Source organism: Salmo salar, chromosome 24 (assembly GCF_965601325.2).
Source record: "Salmo salar chromosome 24, fSalSal1, whole genome shotgun sequence".
NCBI lineage: Eukaryota > Metazoa > Chordata > Actinopteri > Salmoniformes > Salmonidae > Salmo > Salmo salar.
The window spans coordinates 30,789,514-30,806,778 of NC_138314.1; the positions used below are offsets into that span (position 1 = coordinate 30,789,514).

A 17,265-nucleotide genomic window follows, 5' to 3' on the forward strand; every position below is an offset into this window, starting at 1 on the left:
CATTGACATATACAGAGAAGAGAGTCGGCCCGAGAATTGAACCCTGTGGCACCCCCCCATAGAAACTGCCAGAGTTCCGGACAACAGGCCCTCCGATTTGACACACTGAACTCTATCTGAGAAGTAGTTGGTGAACCATGTGAGGCAGTCATTTGAGAAACCAAGGCTGTTGAGTCTGCCGATAAGAATGCGGTAATTGACAGAGTCAAAAGCCTTGGCCAGGTCGATGAAGACGGCTGCACAGTACTGTCTTTTATCAAAGGCGGTTATGATATTGTTTAGGACCTTGAGCGTGGCTGAGGTGCACCCATGACCAGCTCGGACACCAGATTGCATAGCTGAGAAGGTACGGTGGGATTCGAAATGGTCGGTGATCTGATTGTTAACTTGGCTTTCGAAGACTTTAGAAAGGCAAGGAAGGATTGATATAGGTCTGTAACAGTTTGGGTCTAGAGTGTCTCCGCCTTTGAAGAGGGGATGACCGCGGCAACTTTCCAATCTTTAGGGATCTCAGACGATACAAAAGAGAGGTTAAACAGGCTAGTAATAGGGGTTGCAACAATTGCAGCGGATAATTTTAGAAAGAGAGGGTCCAGATTTTGCAGCTCTTTCAAAACATCAGCTGTCTGGATTTGGATGAAGGAGAAGTGGCGGAGGCTTGGGCAAGTTGCTGTGGGGGGTGCAGAGCTGTTGGCCGGGGTATGGGTAGCCAGGTGGAAAGATGGCCAACCGTAGAAAAATGCTTATTGAAATTCTTGATTATGGTAGATTTATCTGTGGTAACAGTGTTTCCTAACCTCAGTGCAGTGGGCAGCTGGGAGGAGGTGTTCTTATTCTCCATTTACTTTACAGTGTCCCAGAACTTTTTGGAGTTTGTGCTACAGGATGCAAATTTCTGTTTGAAAAAGCTAGCCTTTGCTTTCCTAACTGCCTGTGAATATTGGTTCCTAACTTCCCTGAAAAGTTGCATATCATGGGGGCTATTTGGTGCTAATGCATTATGCCACAGGATGTTTTTGTGCTGGTGAAGGGCAGTCAAGTCTGGAGTTGAACCAAGGGCTATGTCTGTTCTTAGTTCTAAGTTTTTTGAATGAGTCATGCTTAGTCAACAGCCAGTGGAATCGAGTGGCGCAATATTCAAAAACCTTAAAAATGCTATAACTTAACCTGTTAGGGCTAGGGGGCAGTATTGACACGGCTGGATAAAAAACGTACCCGATTTAATCTGGTTACTACTCCTGCCCAGTAACTAGAATATGCATATAATTATTGGCTTTGGATAGAAAACACCCTAAAGTTTCTAAAACTGTTTGAATGGTGTCTGTGAGTATAACAGAACTCCTATGGCAGGCCAAAACCTGAGAAGATTTCAAGCAGGAAGTGGCCTGTCTGAGAAGTAGTGTTTCATCTTGGATCTTTTTACTGAAGACTCAGGATCTGTGCAATAACGTGACACTTCCTACGTCTTCCATAGGGTCTCAGTGCCCGGGAAAACGTTGAACGATATCGAGGCTCTGGCTGAAACACTTTATCGCTTTTGGCAAGTGGCCGCTCAGAGTACTATGGGCTTAGGCGCGTGCCCGCTTCGACCGAATGCTTTCATTTTCTTTATCTGTTTATCTAAACGCAGATTCCCGGTCGGAATATTATCGCTTTTTTATGAGAAAAATGGCATAAAAATTGATTTTAAACAGCGGTTGACATGCTTCGAAGTATGGTAATGGAATATTTAGAATTCTTTTGTCACGAATTGCGTCATGCTCGTCACCCTTATTTAGCCTTTAGGATAGTGTCTAGAACGCACAAACAAAACGCCGCTGTTTGGATATAACGATGGATTATTTTGGACCAAACCAACATTTGTTATTGAAGTAGAAGTCCTGGGAGTGCATTCTGACGAAGACAACAAAGGTAATAACATTTTTCTTATAGTAAATCTGACTTTGATGAGTGCTAAACCTGCTGGGTGTCTAAATAGCTAGCCCTGTGATGCCGGGCTATCTACTGAGAATATTGCAAAATGTGCTTTCACCGAAAAGCTATTAAAATCGGACATATCGAGTGCATAGAGGAGTTCTGTATCTATAATTCTTAAAATAATTCTTATGCTTTTTGTGAACGTTTATCGTGAGTAATTTAGTAAATTCACCGGCAGTGTTCGGTGGGAATGCTAGTCACATGCTAGTGACATGCTAATGTAAAAAGCTGGTTTTTGATATAAATATGAACTTGATTGAACAAAACATGCATGTATTGTATAACATAATGTCCTAGGGTTGTCATCTGATGAAGATCATCAAAGGTTAGTGCTACATTTAGCTGTGGTTTGGGTTCATGTGACATTATATGCTAGCTTGAAAAATGGGTGTCTGATTATTTCTTGCTCGGTACTCTGCTGACATAATCTAATGTTTTGCTTTCGTTGTAAAGCCTTTTTGAAATCGGACAGTGTGGTTAGATTAACGAGAGTCTTATCTTTAAAATGGTGTAAAATAGTCATATTTTTGAAAAATTGAAGTAATATCATATCGAAGGTATTTGAATAACGCGCCACAGGATTCAACTGGCTGTTGAGTAGGTGGGACGCAAGCGTCCCACCTAGCCCATAGAGGTTACATTTCTCAAACATATGACTATTTTACACCATTTTAAAGACAAGACTCTCGTTGATCTAACCACATTGTCCGATTTCAAAAAGGCTTTACAACGAAAGCAAAACATTAGATTATGTCAGGAGAGTACCCAGCCAGAAATAATCACACACCCATTTTTCAAGCTAGCATATAATGTCACAAAAACCAAAACCACAGCTAAATGCAGCACTAACCTTTGATGATCTTCATCAGATGACACTCCTAGGACATTATGTTATACAATACATGCATGTTTTGTTCAATCAAGTTCATATTTATATCAAAAGCTTTTTACATTAGCATGTGACGTTCAGAACTAGCAAACATACCAAAAACTTCCGGTGAATTTACTAAATTACTCACGATAAACGTTCACAAAAAACATAACAATTATTTTAAGAATTATAGATACAGAACTCCTTTATGCAATCGCGGTGTCAGATTTTAAAATAGCTTTTCGGCGAAAGCACATTTTGAAATATTCTGGGTAGATAGCTCGCCATCACGGGCTAGCTAATTTGACACCCACCAAGTTTGGCGTTCACTAAACTCAGAATTACTATAAGAAAAGTTGGATTACCTTTGCTGTTCTTCGTCAGAATGCACTCCCAGGACTTCTACTTCAACCACAAATGTTGTTTTGGTTCAAAATAATCCATAGTTATGTTCAAATATCCTCTGTTTTGTCCGTGCGTTCAGGTCCCTATCCGAACAACCGCGGACACATGTCGTGACAAAAAATGTCTAAATATTCCATTACCGTACTTCGAAGCATGTCAACCGCTGTTTAAAATCAATTTTTACGCGATTTTTCTCGTAAAATAGCGATAATATTCCGACCGGGAGACGTTGTTTTCGTTCAAAGACTGAAAGAAGAAAATGGTGTCTTCACGTGCACGCGCGCCCGTGTCATTGTTCTCAGATCGACCACTTTCCAAATGCGCTACTGTTTTTCAGCCAGGGACTGCAGAGTCATCATTCCCCGTTCTGGCGCCTTCTGAGAGCCTATGGGAGCCTTAGAAAATGTCACGTTACAGCAGAGATCCTCTGTTTTTGATAAAGAGGCTATAGAAGGCCAAGAAATGGTCAGAGAGGGCACTTCCTGTATAGAATGATCTCAGGTTTTGGCCTGCCATATGAGTTCTGTTATACTCACAGACGCCATTCAAACAGTTTTAGAAACTTTAGGGTGTTTTCTATCCAAATCAAACAATTATATGCATATTCTAGTTTCTGGGCAGGAGTAATCACCAGATTAAATCGGGTACGTTTTTTATCCGGACGTGAAAATACTGCCCCCTACCCAAGAGAGGTTAAGATGGTGAGGAAAGCACTTTTAAAGAATAACCAGGCATCCTCTACTAACGGAATGAGGTCAATATCCTTCCAGGATACCCGGGCCAGGTCGGTTAGAAAGGCCTGCTCGCAGAAGTGTTTTAGGGAGCATTTGACAGTGATGAGGGGTGGTCGTTTGACCGCGGACCCATTACGGATGCAGGCAATGAGGCAGTGATCGCTGAGATCCTGGTTGAAGACAGCAGCGGTGTATTTAGGGGGCAGGTTGGTCAGGATGATATCTATGAGGGTGCCCGTGTTTACGGATTTAGGGTTGTACCTGGTAGGTTCCTTGATCATTTGTGTGAGATTGAGGGCATCTAGCTTAGATTGTAGGACGGCCGGGGTGTTAAGCATATCCCAGTTTAGGTCACCTAACAGTACGAACTCTGAAGATAAATGGGGGGCAATTAAATCACATATGGTGTCCAGGGCACATCTGGGGGCTGAGGGGGGTCCCTAACAAGCGGCAACAGTGAGAGACTTATTTCTGGAAAGGTGGATTTTTAAAGGTATAAGCTCGAACTGTTTGGGCACAGACCTGGACAGCATGACAGAACTCTGCAGTCTATCTCTGCAGTAGATTGCAACTCCACCCCCTTTGGCAGTTATTTCTTGGCGGAGAATGGGGATGGAAATTTCCGAATTTTTGGTGGCCTTCCTAAGCCAGGATTCAGACACGGCTAGGACAACAAGGTTGGCTGAGTGTGCTAAAGTAGTGAATAAAACAAACTTAGGGAGGAGGCTTCTGATATTAACATGCATGAAGGCTTTACGGTTACAGAAGTCAACAAATGATAGTGCCTGGGGAATAGGAGTGGAACTGGGGGCTACAGGGCCTGGGTTAACCTCTACATCACCAGAGGAACAGAGGAGGACTAGGATAAGGGTGCGGCTAAAGGCTATAAGAACTGGTCATCTAGTGCGTTGGGAACAGAGAATAAAAGGAGTAGATTTCTGGGTGTGGTAGAATAGATTCAGGGCATAATGTACAGACAAGGGTATGGTAGGATGTGAGTACAGTGGAGGTAAACCTAGGCGCTGAGTGACGATGAGAGAGGTTTCGTCTCTGGAGGACCCAGTTAAGCCAGGTGAGATCTCCGCATGTGTGTGCGGTGGGACAAAGAGCTATCTAAGGAATGTTTAGCGGGACTGAGGGCTCTACAGTGAAATAAAACAATAAGAACTAGCCAAGACAGCAGTAGACAAGGCATATTGACATTAGAGAGAGGCATAAAGTAATCCCAGGTGTTGATCAGGAGAGCGAAGACAACAACGGGTAAATGGTGATGAATGGTTAGAGCGGGTCGGTTAGGTACATACAGGAGCTGAGTTCGAGGCTGGGGCCGTCTGGTAAACAAAATGAGGTACCGTGTTATTGAAACAGTCAAGGGGGCATCAGCTGTGTAGCCGAGTGATCATAGGGTCAAAAGAGCAGCAATAGGTGAATCAGGGTGCCGTTCGGTAGGCACTACTACGCTAGGCGAGCAGGGGACACAGCGTTTAGAAAGCTAGCGGGCCGGGGCTAGCAGATGGTTTTTGGGCGACATCGTAACAGAATAGCCTGTTGAGACCACATCGGGCGATCGCGTCAGCAGTCCAGTCATGATGGATTGGCGGGGCTCCGTGTTGACAACAAAGGGTCCAGGCCAATTGGCAAAAGAGGTATTGTAGCCCTAGAATTAGCTGGTATATGGGCCTAGCTCGAGGCCAACTCAAGGCTAACTGGTGCTTGCTTCGGGACAAAGGCGTTAGCTAACAGTAGCCACTCGTTTGCAGCTAGCTAGCTGCGATAATCCAGTGCAATGGTCCAGAGCGGCAGGAATGTGGTAGAGAGAAGCAGTCCAATATGCTCTGGGTTGATATCGCGCTGTGCAGACTGGCAGGTATTGTCCGACGTAAGGCTGGCTGGTGACCGAGAAAAAGGTGGAGACCGCTAGCCGTGGCTAACATATATCCTGATGCCTAGTCACCTTACCCTTATATATATACCTACCACTAACACTCCAGTATCCCTGCACATTGTAAATAATATTTATGGTATTGGAACTGACCCTGGAACTGACCCTTTATATACTTTCTCGTGTTCTTCTTATTTCTATTTCTAGTGTGCTTTGTTGTACTTAACTTTTTTTCTAGTACTACTGATATCATTACTGTATTGTTGGGAAAGAGCAAGCAAAAAAGCCATTTCACTGTATTTGTGCACACAATAAAAACTTGAATACTTGAAACACACACACACACACACCATCTGAGGCATGACACACTCAGGATAACTGAGAAATGACTCATACCTACATCATATTGACGAACACATGTAGGTTGAACCATTAAGGTTAATGCTGTTCATTTCTGTTATTTGTGAAACACAGATGCTTTCAAATGCAGTGACGCAAATTAACATGCACACATACACACACACACAGAGAAAGACAAACATACAAACAAACATTCACACAAATACACACAAACACACACACCAGATCTCTTACTGGAGGACATAGAGAGGTCTTCTGTCAGTCCTTCTCTCTCCTGGAGACAGCAACTGACGATGTGCTTTTTTCGTCTTTGCCACTGGCATGTTTCACTCATAAGAACACGTCCTCACACCCACACATGCACGCACACACACACACGCGCATACACACACACACACACAGTAACCGTGTGTCTTTGCCACTAGCCTCGTTGGCAGGTTTCATTGTGACATGACTTTGCTTCAACAACATAGCACCAAGCACTGCCGCCCTCTCTCTTTACTTCAGAACAGAGAACATACTACCATAATGAAAGTTATTTACGTTTATTATAGTACTGCATGCGTATATCATCAAGATAACCCAGATAACCATGGGGTCATAACCTTTCCTGTACACGCATGTACGCACACACACACACACCCACACATGCATTCAGGTTCACACATAGTTAGAGGGTTTATCTATCTACACCCATCTCTTGCCCCTCTTTCCCCTTGCTCTTCTCTTTGTCACGTCCTGGCCAGTATAAGGGTTAATTAGTATTGTAGTTTGGTCAGGACGTGGCAGAGGGTATTCGTTTTATGTGGTTCGGGGTGGTGTGTTTGTTAAAAGGGTGTTTGATTTAGTATTTCCGGGTTTTGGTTTATGTTTAGGTATTTCTATGTTTAGTCTAGTGTGTCTGGTTCTATGTTGAGTTAATTGGGGTTGGACTTCCAATTGAAGGCAGCTGTTTGGTGTTGCCTTTGATTGGAAGTCCTATATTAGTTGGGTGTGTTTGTCTTGTATTTTGTGGGTGATTGTTCTGTGTTGAGCCTATGCTTTGCCAGACTGTTGGTTGTTCGTTTATTCTCGTGAGTTCGTTTTGTTGTTTTGATGTTCATTTAGTCTGTAAATAAATACACACGATGAGCATACACATACCTGCTGCGTTTTGGTCCTCATTCACCGACGACAACCGTGACACTCTTCCTCCTTTTCACTTATCCTCTCCCGCTTTAATCTCTATCTCTCTTACACTCGCTCTTTCTGTCTTTCCCATTCTCTCCTTCCCTCTCTCAACAAGAAAATAGGAAGTGTTATTCATGCTGGTAATTACATTTCTCTCTTTTGTTATGGCAACCGTTAATGGATGGACAAATGTAACTACCTCTTTATGGAAGTAATAACGTTACAGGACAGTGGAGATAGCTGGCAAGGCAGCATATCAGTCTCTCTCTCTCACACACACACACACAACAGAGACACAACACCGGCCCAGTCACACCGAAAACACACACCCACACCCACCAACGTGCACCCATTCAAAAAAACTGAGAAATAGGCCATGGTGATATGCTGATGCAGGGGGGGGCATTTTTACAGCATATTTTATTAATCTGTTGTTTGCAAAATGCTGTATGAAATATGGATGGTCTGAGCCAGGCTGTAATACTCTGACTTCCAGGGCAAGGAGACAGGCAACAGTACAGGAGCACGGGTTCCATACTACTACACACAGAATCACATAGTGTAGAGGGTTGAATAGATGGAGGTATGGATAAAGGGATGGATGGATGAATGGATCAGCGCATGGGCAGATGGATGGATGGCAAATTGACCATCATTGATTGGAAACAGCTTGGGTTTTGCTGTTTAGCTGGAAGTGAGAAGTAAAGGAATCAATGTGCTTTTGTGCTTTGCAGCGCTGTTATCATATTGACTACACAGGGGTTTACGCAAATGTTGACACAATGTTGTTTTCACACAAGTGCAGAAAGCTGAATGAGGAAAAGAGGAGCAAGTTCTGGGCATGAACACGCTTTCAAGTTGCCAAGTTCATTAGAAATAATCATAAAATAATAATCCATGTAATGAAATACATTTCCGAAATATGTCCCTGACCCTGACGGTGCAGTTCCATCCACTTTGAAGCGTACATCTAGAGAGTGCTTTCTTAGCAACGCAGCGCTCCCACGGCATGATGGGAAGTGACATTAGCGCCTGGAGCAGCCACGGAGAGGGTGGGGTCTAATAGAGGGGGCCAGGAGGGGTGAGCCATGCTGCTTCATCACACACACGGTATCCACACACACACACACACACACACACTTAGAAATACACACACACACAGACACAGACACACTCACAAATACACACACACATTTAAAAACACACACACCCAAACCTGTCCACATGCACATACTGCATCTCTTCATTCACCCAGAGAGTAGAGCAGGAGGTGCTCTGTTAGTAACCCACAGTGATGGACCACAGAAACATGGCATGTCTGACACAGTGGCAGACAAGACAACACCCCAGCCATTTCTTCTGCATTTATGTGATTCGTTTGATTAACGGGGGCTGAGCTACAGTGGTGTTTGTGAGACAAGGGCCCCCAAGGGGTCCGGGCCGGGTCTTTTCCCAAAAACGTCAGAATGGTTTGAGCTATCTATGAAAAGCTGAGACTCTCACGAACACACTGATGTAACATGTTTTGCTCTATGATGCTCACAATCTACACAAGAGTCGTTAGAAGGTAAGGGGTTCTTCTATATAAAAAATCTTAGGAAATCCCTGGACATAGTGTCTATAATACTGTAATAAACTCACATAGTCGATGTCACAAACTCCAAACTCCGCACAGTTATCACTGACTAGTTGGATATTCATTTCCCACTGAGCAAACAATTTCTGTACTTTGGCTGACCTTATTTTTTCATTGACATTTGTCAATAAAACTCATGAACTCAACTGTTAATGTCAAATACTTTTGTGTTCTAGTTGTAGCCCTGGTTGCCCTGAAAAAAAAATGGTAAAACATTTAATTGTGAGGCTAAATATAAGGCCAGGATATGCAGAAAAATGAATCTCCAATAAATTAAAAGCTGATTTTTCTCGGGTCTTGGGACTAAAGACAAACTCAGAAGTAAAAGACAGTGCTAACCACTACCTCTTATGTAGAAGCTACGAGGAAGCGAGAAAGAGGTGTTAAGATTATTCTTATCTGTAACCTACAGCCTTTCTCAAAGTATCTAAGAGTTAATAAAAAATAGACCAGGAAGAGATTGCAGAGATGCAAAAGCCATATATAGTCAAAATATCAAGAGGAGATGCACACAGATACAACTCAGTTAATAACAGACACAGCAGTGGAAGAACACCAGGTCTTCAGTCCAATGGACAAGCAATCCCACCGACGCCTCATCCCATAGGATAGAGGAGTATTCTGATTATCAATCTACAATCCCAGACAGATTTGTTAATCAACCTACACTGCATGACAAAATCTCAACTGGATAAGAAACTGGATGCTGAAAGTGATTTCCTACGGACAAACTACAGACGGCTTCACATCATCCTAGCAGACCGGTGTCTACTTCAAAAGAAAGATGAGGCTGGTCTCTGCTCAGTTTGGACTATTGGTGGTTTGGATCATCGGCTCCTGGGGTTGGTTAAGTAATAAATGCGTCCTCTATGACAAGAAATCTAATTACTGGCTATCCATTCACTCCAGTTCCTGCCCTCACAACAACCTAACTGCCGTTTGCTGGGATTTATCCAATCTCAAACTCAACCTTTCCATTGTTCCGTCAAACTACCAGGCTCTCTGTCTCGAGATCAGGAGTGGGTCTGTGATGCAGTCTGGCGCTCTCTCTCGATTCTCCGTCCTTGAGACCATTCACATTCGCGGATGTCTGTCCACGATTCTCCCTGGAACCTTCAAGGGGCTGTCCCATGTGAATAAACTCTATCTGTTGTGTATGGGACAGTGTTACAATTCCTCACTTCCACCTAACACATTCAGTGACCTGACTAATCTTGAGGAATTGTTCATTGAGAACTACAGGCTTTCTGTGATGGCACCGGATGCATTAGGAGGGTTACCTCTTCTGAAGAAACTCACAGTCGATAGTTGTACAGAGGAACTCTCTGATTTGCTATGTAGGATAGTCAATATGTCACAGTCATTGACAGCCCTGGACTTTACTTCAGATGGGATAGACATTTTAAGGCACCCAAACTGCTCTGACACCAGAGGAGCTATTCTTGAGCTTCCTTATTTCTACCGTCTTCAAGAGGTGTTTCTTAACTTCCCTAATGCCCACCGTTTAGAAAAAAGAGCATTAAAATGCTTTGAAAACATTTCATCTCTTTTTTTGCCTGACAATGATGCGCTACAGACACAGCTTCTGCAGTCTGGTATCAGCAGGCTGCGTCGTTTTGTGTTCAACAATAACATTTCTTTTGAATCCGTTTGTGAGACTGTATTCAAACTATCAATCAGACAAGTTTATATAAGTGGCCATAAAACTGAGAACTACTCAGAGTCTGCAATAAGAAATTGTCAGGGGATCGAGGTGCTCAGACTCAGCATCTGTCATAGTGATAATGTTAGAGTCAACTTGATCCATTATTTGAAGAATCTCACTGATGTGTCAGTGTTAAGATACTGGGACGTTAACCCTGAGCTCATTGAGCTTTGTGACACTCACACTCAGGGCCCAATCACATGGCTGAAGAGACTTTCCTTGACCCTACACATGCCAAGTATCACCTCAGAGCAGTTCAGATGCTTGAAAAATCTGGAACATCTGAATCTAGAATCCAGCAACATTAACAATATTTCGGACTTTACATTTAACGGACTTGGTAAATTGAGGATCCTAAATTTAAGGGGTAACAATATCTCACAGATTACAAAGAACAGTTTATTTGGCCTGCACAACTTAGAGACCCTAACACTGGAACTAAACCCACTTGTACAGATTGAAGCTTTTGCGTTCATTCACCTCACTTCATTGAAGAATGTAGATTTAGGGGACATTCACCATCCAGCCAGCCAGTGGGAGAAGCATGTGACTTTAAATCTGACGCACATATTTGGGGTCTTCCCTCCGGGATTGATGTACATGAACATTACCTCCTTTTTTGATTGTATCAAGATCATCATCGGCAGCAACAGCACCCCTAAACTAGGCTTGGCCCTTCAGGTCCGTGCCCAAAATGTGTCTTTCCAGGACTGCTGGAGGCCGTTCTTCAAGTCCGTCGTCAGCCTCACAGCTATGACGGAGCACCTCCTGTGTGGATCTCATTTTGCTGCAAAGTACTTCCCCTCCCTGGAGTATTTTGACTTCCAGTCTATGCTCTATGCAGAGTTTGTAGATATGACTGACCTGAACACACTTGTGCAGCTGAGGTATCTTAAGCTGATGAGAGTTGACCTTATCCTGCAACCAGGGCTGGCCATCATGTTCCACAATCTGACCAAATTGGAAAGCCTGAACCTCATCTCCTGTAGGATCCTCACTCTGGAGGAGGAGCTGAGCAGAGACCTGCACTCCCTCGTGCAGCTGTCAATCAAAGTTGAAGAGGAGTTCAGTATGTTAGAGACCTTTCCAGAGCCCCTGACCAGCCTGAGTTACCTGTTGTTCTACAGACCTCGTCTGCACTGTAGCTGTGACAACACCTGGCTGGACAACTGGGCCAGGGGTCAGAGGCATATCCAGGTCATCATCTGGCACCCCAATGAGGCTGATCTGACCTGCAAAGATGAAACCGGTATCCAAAACTTTGCCAGGTACTCAGAGGCCAACTGTTCCCTGGACGTGGGCTTTGTCCTGTTCTTCTGCACCTCCCTGGGCCTGCTCCTCTTCATGCTGGTGACGGTGCTCTATCAGCTGGCTGGGGACTACCTACTGGCCTTCTGCCACATCCTCCGTGGCTGGCTGGAGGAGGCCTTGCGGAGGCCCAACCCCAGAGGGCACTACTGATATGATGTGTTTGTGTCGTACAGCGGTAGAGACGAGCGCTGGGTGGTGGAGCAGCTGCTGCCGGGCTTGGAGCAGAGGGGGCCTCCCTTCCTGCGTCTATGTCTGCATAGCAGGGACTTCCAGCTGGGGAAGGACATTGTGGACAACATCACAGACAGCCTCTACAGCAGCCGCCACACCCTGTGTGTGGTGAGTCGTCACTACCTGCGCAGTAACTGGTGCTCCCTGGAGCTACGACTGGCCACCCTGCGTCTGTTGGTGGAGAACAGGGACATCCTTATCCTGGTCTTCTTGGAGGACATCCCACCTCGCCAGCTGTGTGCCCACCACCGCCTGGCCAGGCTGGTCAAGACCAGGACCTAGCTGGACTGGCCTCAGGAACCGGCCCTGCAGTCTGCCTTCTGGGACCGTTTGTGGATCAAACTGGCCCCTCCTGAACCAGATCCCAGACAGTAACATTTACATTGATATTTTGCTAATTTAGAAGACCCTCTTATCGAGAGCGAGGTAGAGTAGTGAGTGCATACATTTTCGTATTATTTTTTTTTTTGTCATAATAACATAACACACAAGATATACATGACTACCTTTATCATGGGTATTTTGAATTTACAGACATGGGAAAATAGTAACCTTTTTACATTTTGTTCCATACTGTGCTACCTGCATTGCAACAGATTTTGGTTTTGTCTTATTCTTTGACTTTATTTTATTTTATTCAACATTGCAGACACATTTTTATTGTTTGACATATTGTGTTGTTATTGTTTTTCTTTGCTTCACTTTCATTAAACTTCCCTGTTGGAATGAATGTATGTATAGTATGCCATGATGATACCAAACACACACAAACACACTAGAGGCCAGTCTGATATTGTGCACTGAATGTCAAGCTGTCCATACTTTAAGAGAAGGAAAATGATTCACGTATACTGTATTGTTGATTGCACTGTGCAAAAGACAACACAATATAGCCTTGCTACTGTTTTTCACTGTCTTTTTACTATTGTTTTTATTTCTTCACTTACCTATTGTTCACCTAATACCTTTTTTGCACTATTGGTTAGAGCCTGTAAGTAAGCATTTCACTGTAAGGTCTACACCTGTTGTATTCGGCGCATGTGACAAATAAACTTTGATTTGATTTGAACACAATGTCCTCTTGTGTCACGATTGATAGATTTGAGAGATAATCCACTGTTGCAGAGTAATCAAAATGCCCCTCCATGTTTTAATGCCCCATAAGGAGATGTTCAGTCATCTGACCATGTATAAGCTAAGGGGGCTGTCTGAGGTCCAGAGATCTGATTGACAAGTCGACATAATGGACAGATAAACATTTAACCAACAGCGTTTTTAATGAAAAAGCAAATTATCTTACGCTAAATAGGGAAATGAACTGAGGTTATCCTCTAACACACAATCCAATTTCTACAGGATCAGTGTGTGTGTGTGTGTGTGTGTGTGTGTGTGTGTGTGTGTGTGTGTGTGTGTGTGTGTGTGTGTGTGTGTGTGTGTGTGTGTGTGTGTGTGTGTGTGTGTGTGTGTGTTACGCCCCTGAAAAAGGGGAGAAATAATCACGAGAGTGATACGGTATTGTTTCCTCAATAACCTTTAGTGCAATAATTTTACAAAAGTAACACATTTTACAGAACAGATCTACAGGAAAGAGCTAGTGTTGTAGGGTACAAGGCTTATTCAAGTCACAACAGTATACACTGTAATTCACTGAAACATATACTAATTTCAATGTAACTGTCAAGCACAAAGCTTTAACTCAGTAAACCATAACTCAATTTATCAACAGTCAATAAAGTGTTTGAAAAACCATTATACAAACAACACCGCAAAATATCTTATTAACAACGCAGATGTTCATTGACGATCGACATAAAATGGCAGCTACTCTCAGTACGAAGCTAGCCTTCGCTGCAACCGAGCAGGGCTCATATTACTCTCTGCAAACTTAACTCTAACTTCCTCAAGATGTAACTAAGACACACCTTAAACACTCTTGACATGTTAGCGAGTTATTACATTTAAATTACTCTGTTTTATCATCACTAACGTACCTGAAAAAGGGGAGAAATAATCACGAGAGTGATACGGTATTGTTTCAATAACCTTTAGTGCAATGAGGAAAAACCTGCGATTTCCCCGCGAACTTGGGTGGAGACCAGAGCAATCGATCTCAGGCTCATAGATTAAGAGCATTTAGTAGATCACAGATGAACACTTTTCCCCTTCAATTAGGCACCACAAAATAAAGTAATCAATATAACGTTTACACATTCCTTTTACAATTATTACCCTTTGTACGCTTGACGGATTTTAACTTTTTAACACAATTATATGAATGTTATCAATCTCTATCAACTAGTACTGAATGCATAATCTTTTTAACTTTAGATGTTTTATTTCCTTTAACCTGTCACGTGTGTGTGTGTGTGTGTGTGTGTGTGTGTGTGTGTGTGTGTGTGTGTGTGTGTGTGTGTGTGTGTGTGTGTGTGTGTGTGTGTGTGTGTGTGTGTGTGTGTGTGTGTGTGTGCATGCGTGCGTGTGTAGGTGACAGTCTCTACATTCGAGGTGGGTTGATGGGTATGTTTCTACTGTGTTGCCAATTGTAGAGGGAAGTCAGAGTCCAGGGCAGGTTTACTCCATTAGCACAGAACAAACTCTGTGTTCCATAAATAAAATACAAATAAGAGGGAGAGACAGGCAGAGAGAGAGAGAGAGACAGAGAGACAGGGAGACAGAGAGAGAGAGAGAGAGAGACAGGGAGACAGAGAGAGAGAGAGAGAGAAAGGGAGAGACAGAGAGAGGCAGAGAGAGAGAGAGAGAGAGAGAGAGAGAGACAGAGAGACAGAGAGAGAGAGAGAGAGAGAGAGAAAGGGAGAGACAGAGAGAGGCAGAGAGAGAGAGAGAGAGAGAGAGAGAGACAGAGAGAGAGAGAGAGAGAGAGAGAGAGAAAGAGAGAGGCAGAGAGAGAGAGAGAGAGAGAGAGAGAGAGAGACAGAGAGACAGAGAGAGAGAGAGAGAGAGAGAGAGAGAGAATGTGTGTGTGTCTCTCAGGGATGGATGCTAATAGCTTGCCTTAGGCCACAATTCGAGGGGAGTCTACAGTAAAGCAGACATAACAAGAGTGTTTGTGTGGATGTGGTGTTGGTGTTGGTGGAGGTAGTGGAGGTGGAGGTGGTGGTGTTGGTGGAGGTAGTGGAGGTGGAGATAGTGGTGTTGGTGGAGGTAGTGGTGTTGGTGTTGGTGAAGGTAGTGGTGTTGGTAGAGGTAGAGGTGTTGGTAGAGGTAGAGGTGTTGGTAGAGGTAGAGGTGGTGGTGTTGTCAGTGTTGGTAGAGGTGGTGGTGTTGGTAGTGGTGGAGGTGTTGATGGTGGTGGAGCTGTTGGTGGTGGTGTTGGTGGTGGTGGAGGTGGAGGAGGAGGTTTTGGGTGGTGGGTGGTGGTGGAGGTAGTGGTGTTGGTAGAAGTGGTGGTGATGTTGGTGGGTGGTGGTGGTGTCGGTGGTGGTGTCGGTGGTGGGAGGTTTTAGTGGTGTTGGTGGTGTTGTTGGGTGGTGTTAGTGGTGGTGATGTTGGGGGTATTTAGTATTTTATTAGGATCACCATTAGCTGTTGCAGCAGCTACTCTTCCTGGGGTCCACACAGAACATGAAACATGACATAATACAGAACAGCTCAAGGACAGAAGTACATACATTTCAAAATGGCACACATAGCCTACATAACAATACATACACACAAAAGATCTAGGTCAAATAGGGGAGAGGCATTTTTACTTCAACTTTTATTTTATTTCAACTTTGTTTAAGCAGGTAAGCTAGTTGAGAACAAGTTCTCATTTACAACTGTGACCTGGCCAAGATAAAGCAAAACAGTGTGACAGAAACAACAACACAGAGTTACACATGGAGTAAACAAGCATACAGTCAATAACACAATAGAAAAAAAAGAATGTCTATATACAGTGTGTGCAAATGGCATGAGGAGTTAAGGCAATAAATAGGCCATAGTAGCAAAGTAATTACAATTTAGCAGATTAACACTGGAGTGATAGATGAGCAGATGATGGTGTGTAAGTAGTGATACTGGTGTGTGTAACAGTGTAGGTTCCGTCCCTCTCTTCGCCCCAATCTGGGCTTGAACCAGGGACCCTTGCACACATCAACAACTGACACCCACAAAGCATCGTTACCCATCGCGCCACAAAAGCCACGGCCCTTGCAACGCAAGGGGAAACCCTACTTCAAGTCTCAGAGCGAGTGACGTCACTGATTGAAACGCTATTAGCGCGCACCACCGCTAACTAACTAGCCATTTCACATCGGTTACACTCACCCCCCCTTTGACCTCCTCCTTTTCCGGAGCAACCAATGATCCGGGTCAACAGCATCAATGTAACAGTGTAGGTTCCATCCCTCTCTTCGCCCCAACCTGGGCTCGAACCAGGGACCCTTGCACACATCAACAACTGACACCCACAAAGCATCGTTACCCATCGCGCCACAAAAGCCGCGGCCCTTGCAACGCAAGGGGAAACCCTACTTCAAGTCTCAGAGCGAGTGACGTCACTGATTGAAACGCTATTAGCGCGCACCACCGCTAACTAACTAGCCATTTCACATCGGTTACATGTGCAAAAGAGCAGCAAAGTAAACAAAAACAATATTGGGATGAGGTAGGTAAATTGGGTGGGCTATTTACAGATGGACTATGTACAGCTGCAGCAATCGGTTAGCTGCTCAGATAGCTGATGTTTAAAGTTAGTGAGGGAAATGTAAGTCTCCAGCTTCAGCGATTTTTGCAATTCGTTCCAGTCACTGGCAGCAGAGAACTGGAAGGAAAGGCGGCCAAAGGAGGTGTTGGCTTTGGGGATGACCAGTGAGATATACTTGCTGGAGCGCGTGCTACGGGTGGGTGTTGTTATCGTGACCAGTGAGCTGAGATAAGGCGGAGCTTTACCTAGCATAGACTTATAGATGACCTGGAGCCAGTGGGTCTGGCGACAAATATGTAGCGAGGGCCAGCCGACTAGAGCATACAGGTTGCAGT

General features: G+C 44.1%; 1 protein-coding gene across 1 annotated transcript; it reads left to right on the top strand.

Annotated features, from left to right (window-relative positions):
- Positions 1–9,562: 9,562 nt before the first annotated feature.
- On the top strand, positions 9,563–13,358 carry LOC106585627 (uncharacterized). Its single transcript, XM_045707148.2, has one exon. The coding sequence runs from the start codon at positions 9,820–9,822 to the stop codon at positions 12,199–12,201; it is 2,382 nt and encodes a 793-aa protein (XP_045563104.2). The 5' UTR covers positions 9,563–9,819; the 3' UTR covers positions 12,202–13,358.
- The last annotated feature ends 3,907 nt before the right edge of the window (positions 13,359–17,265 follow it).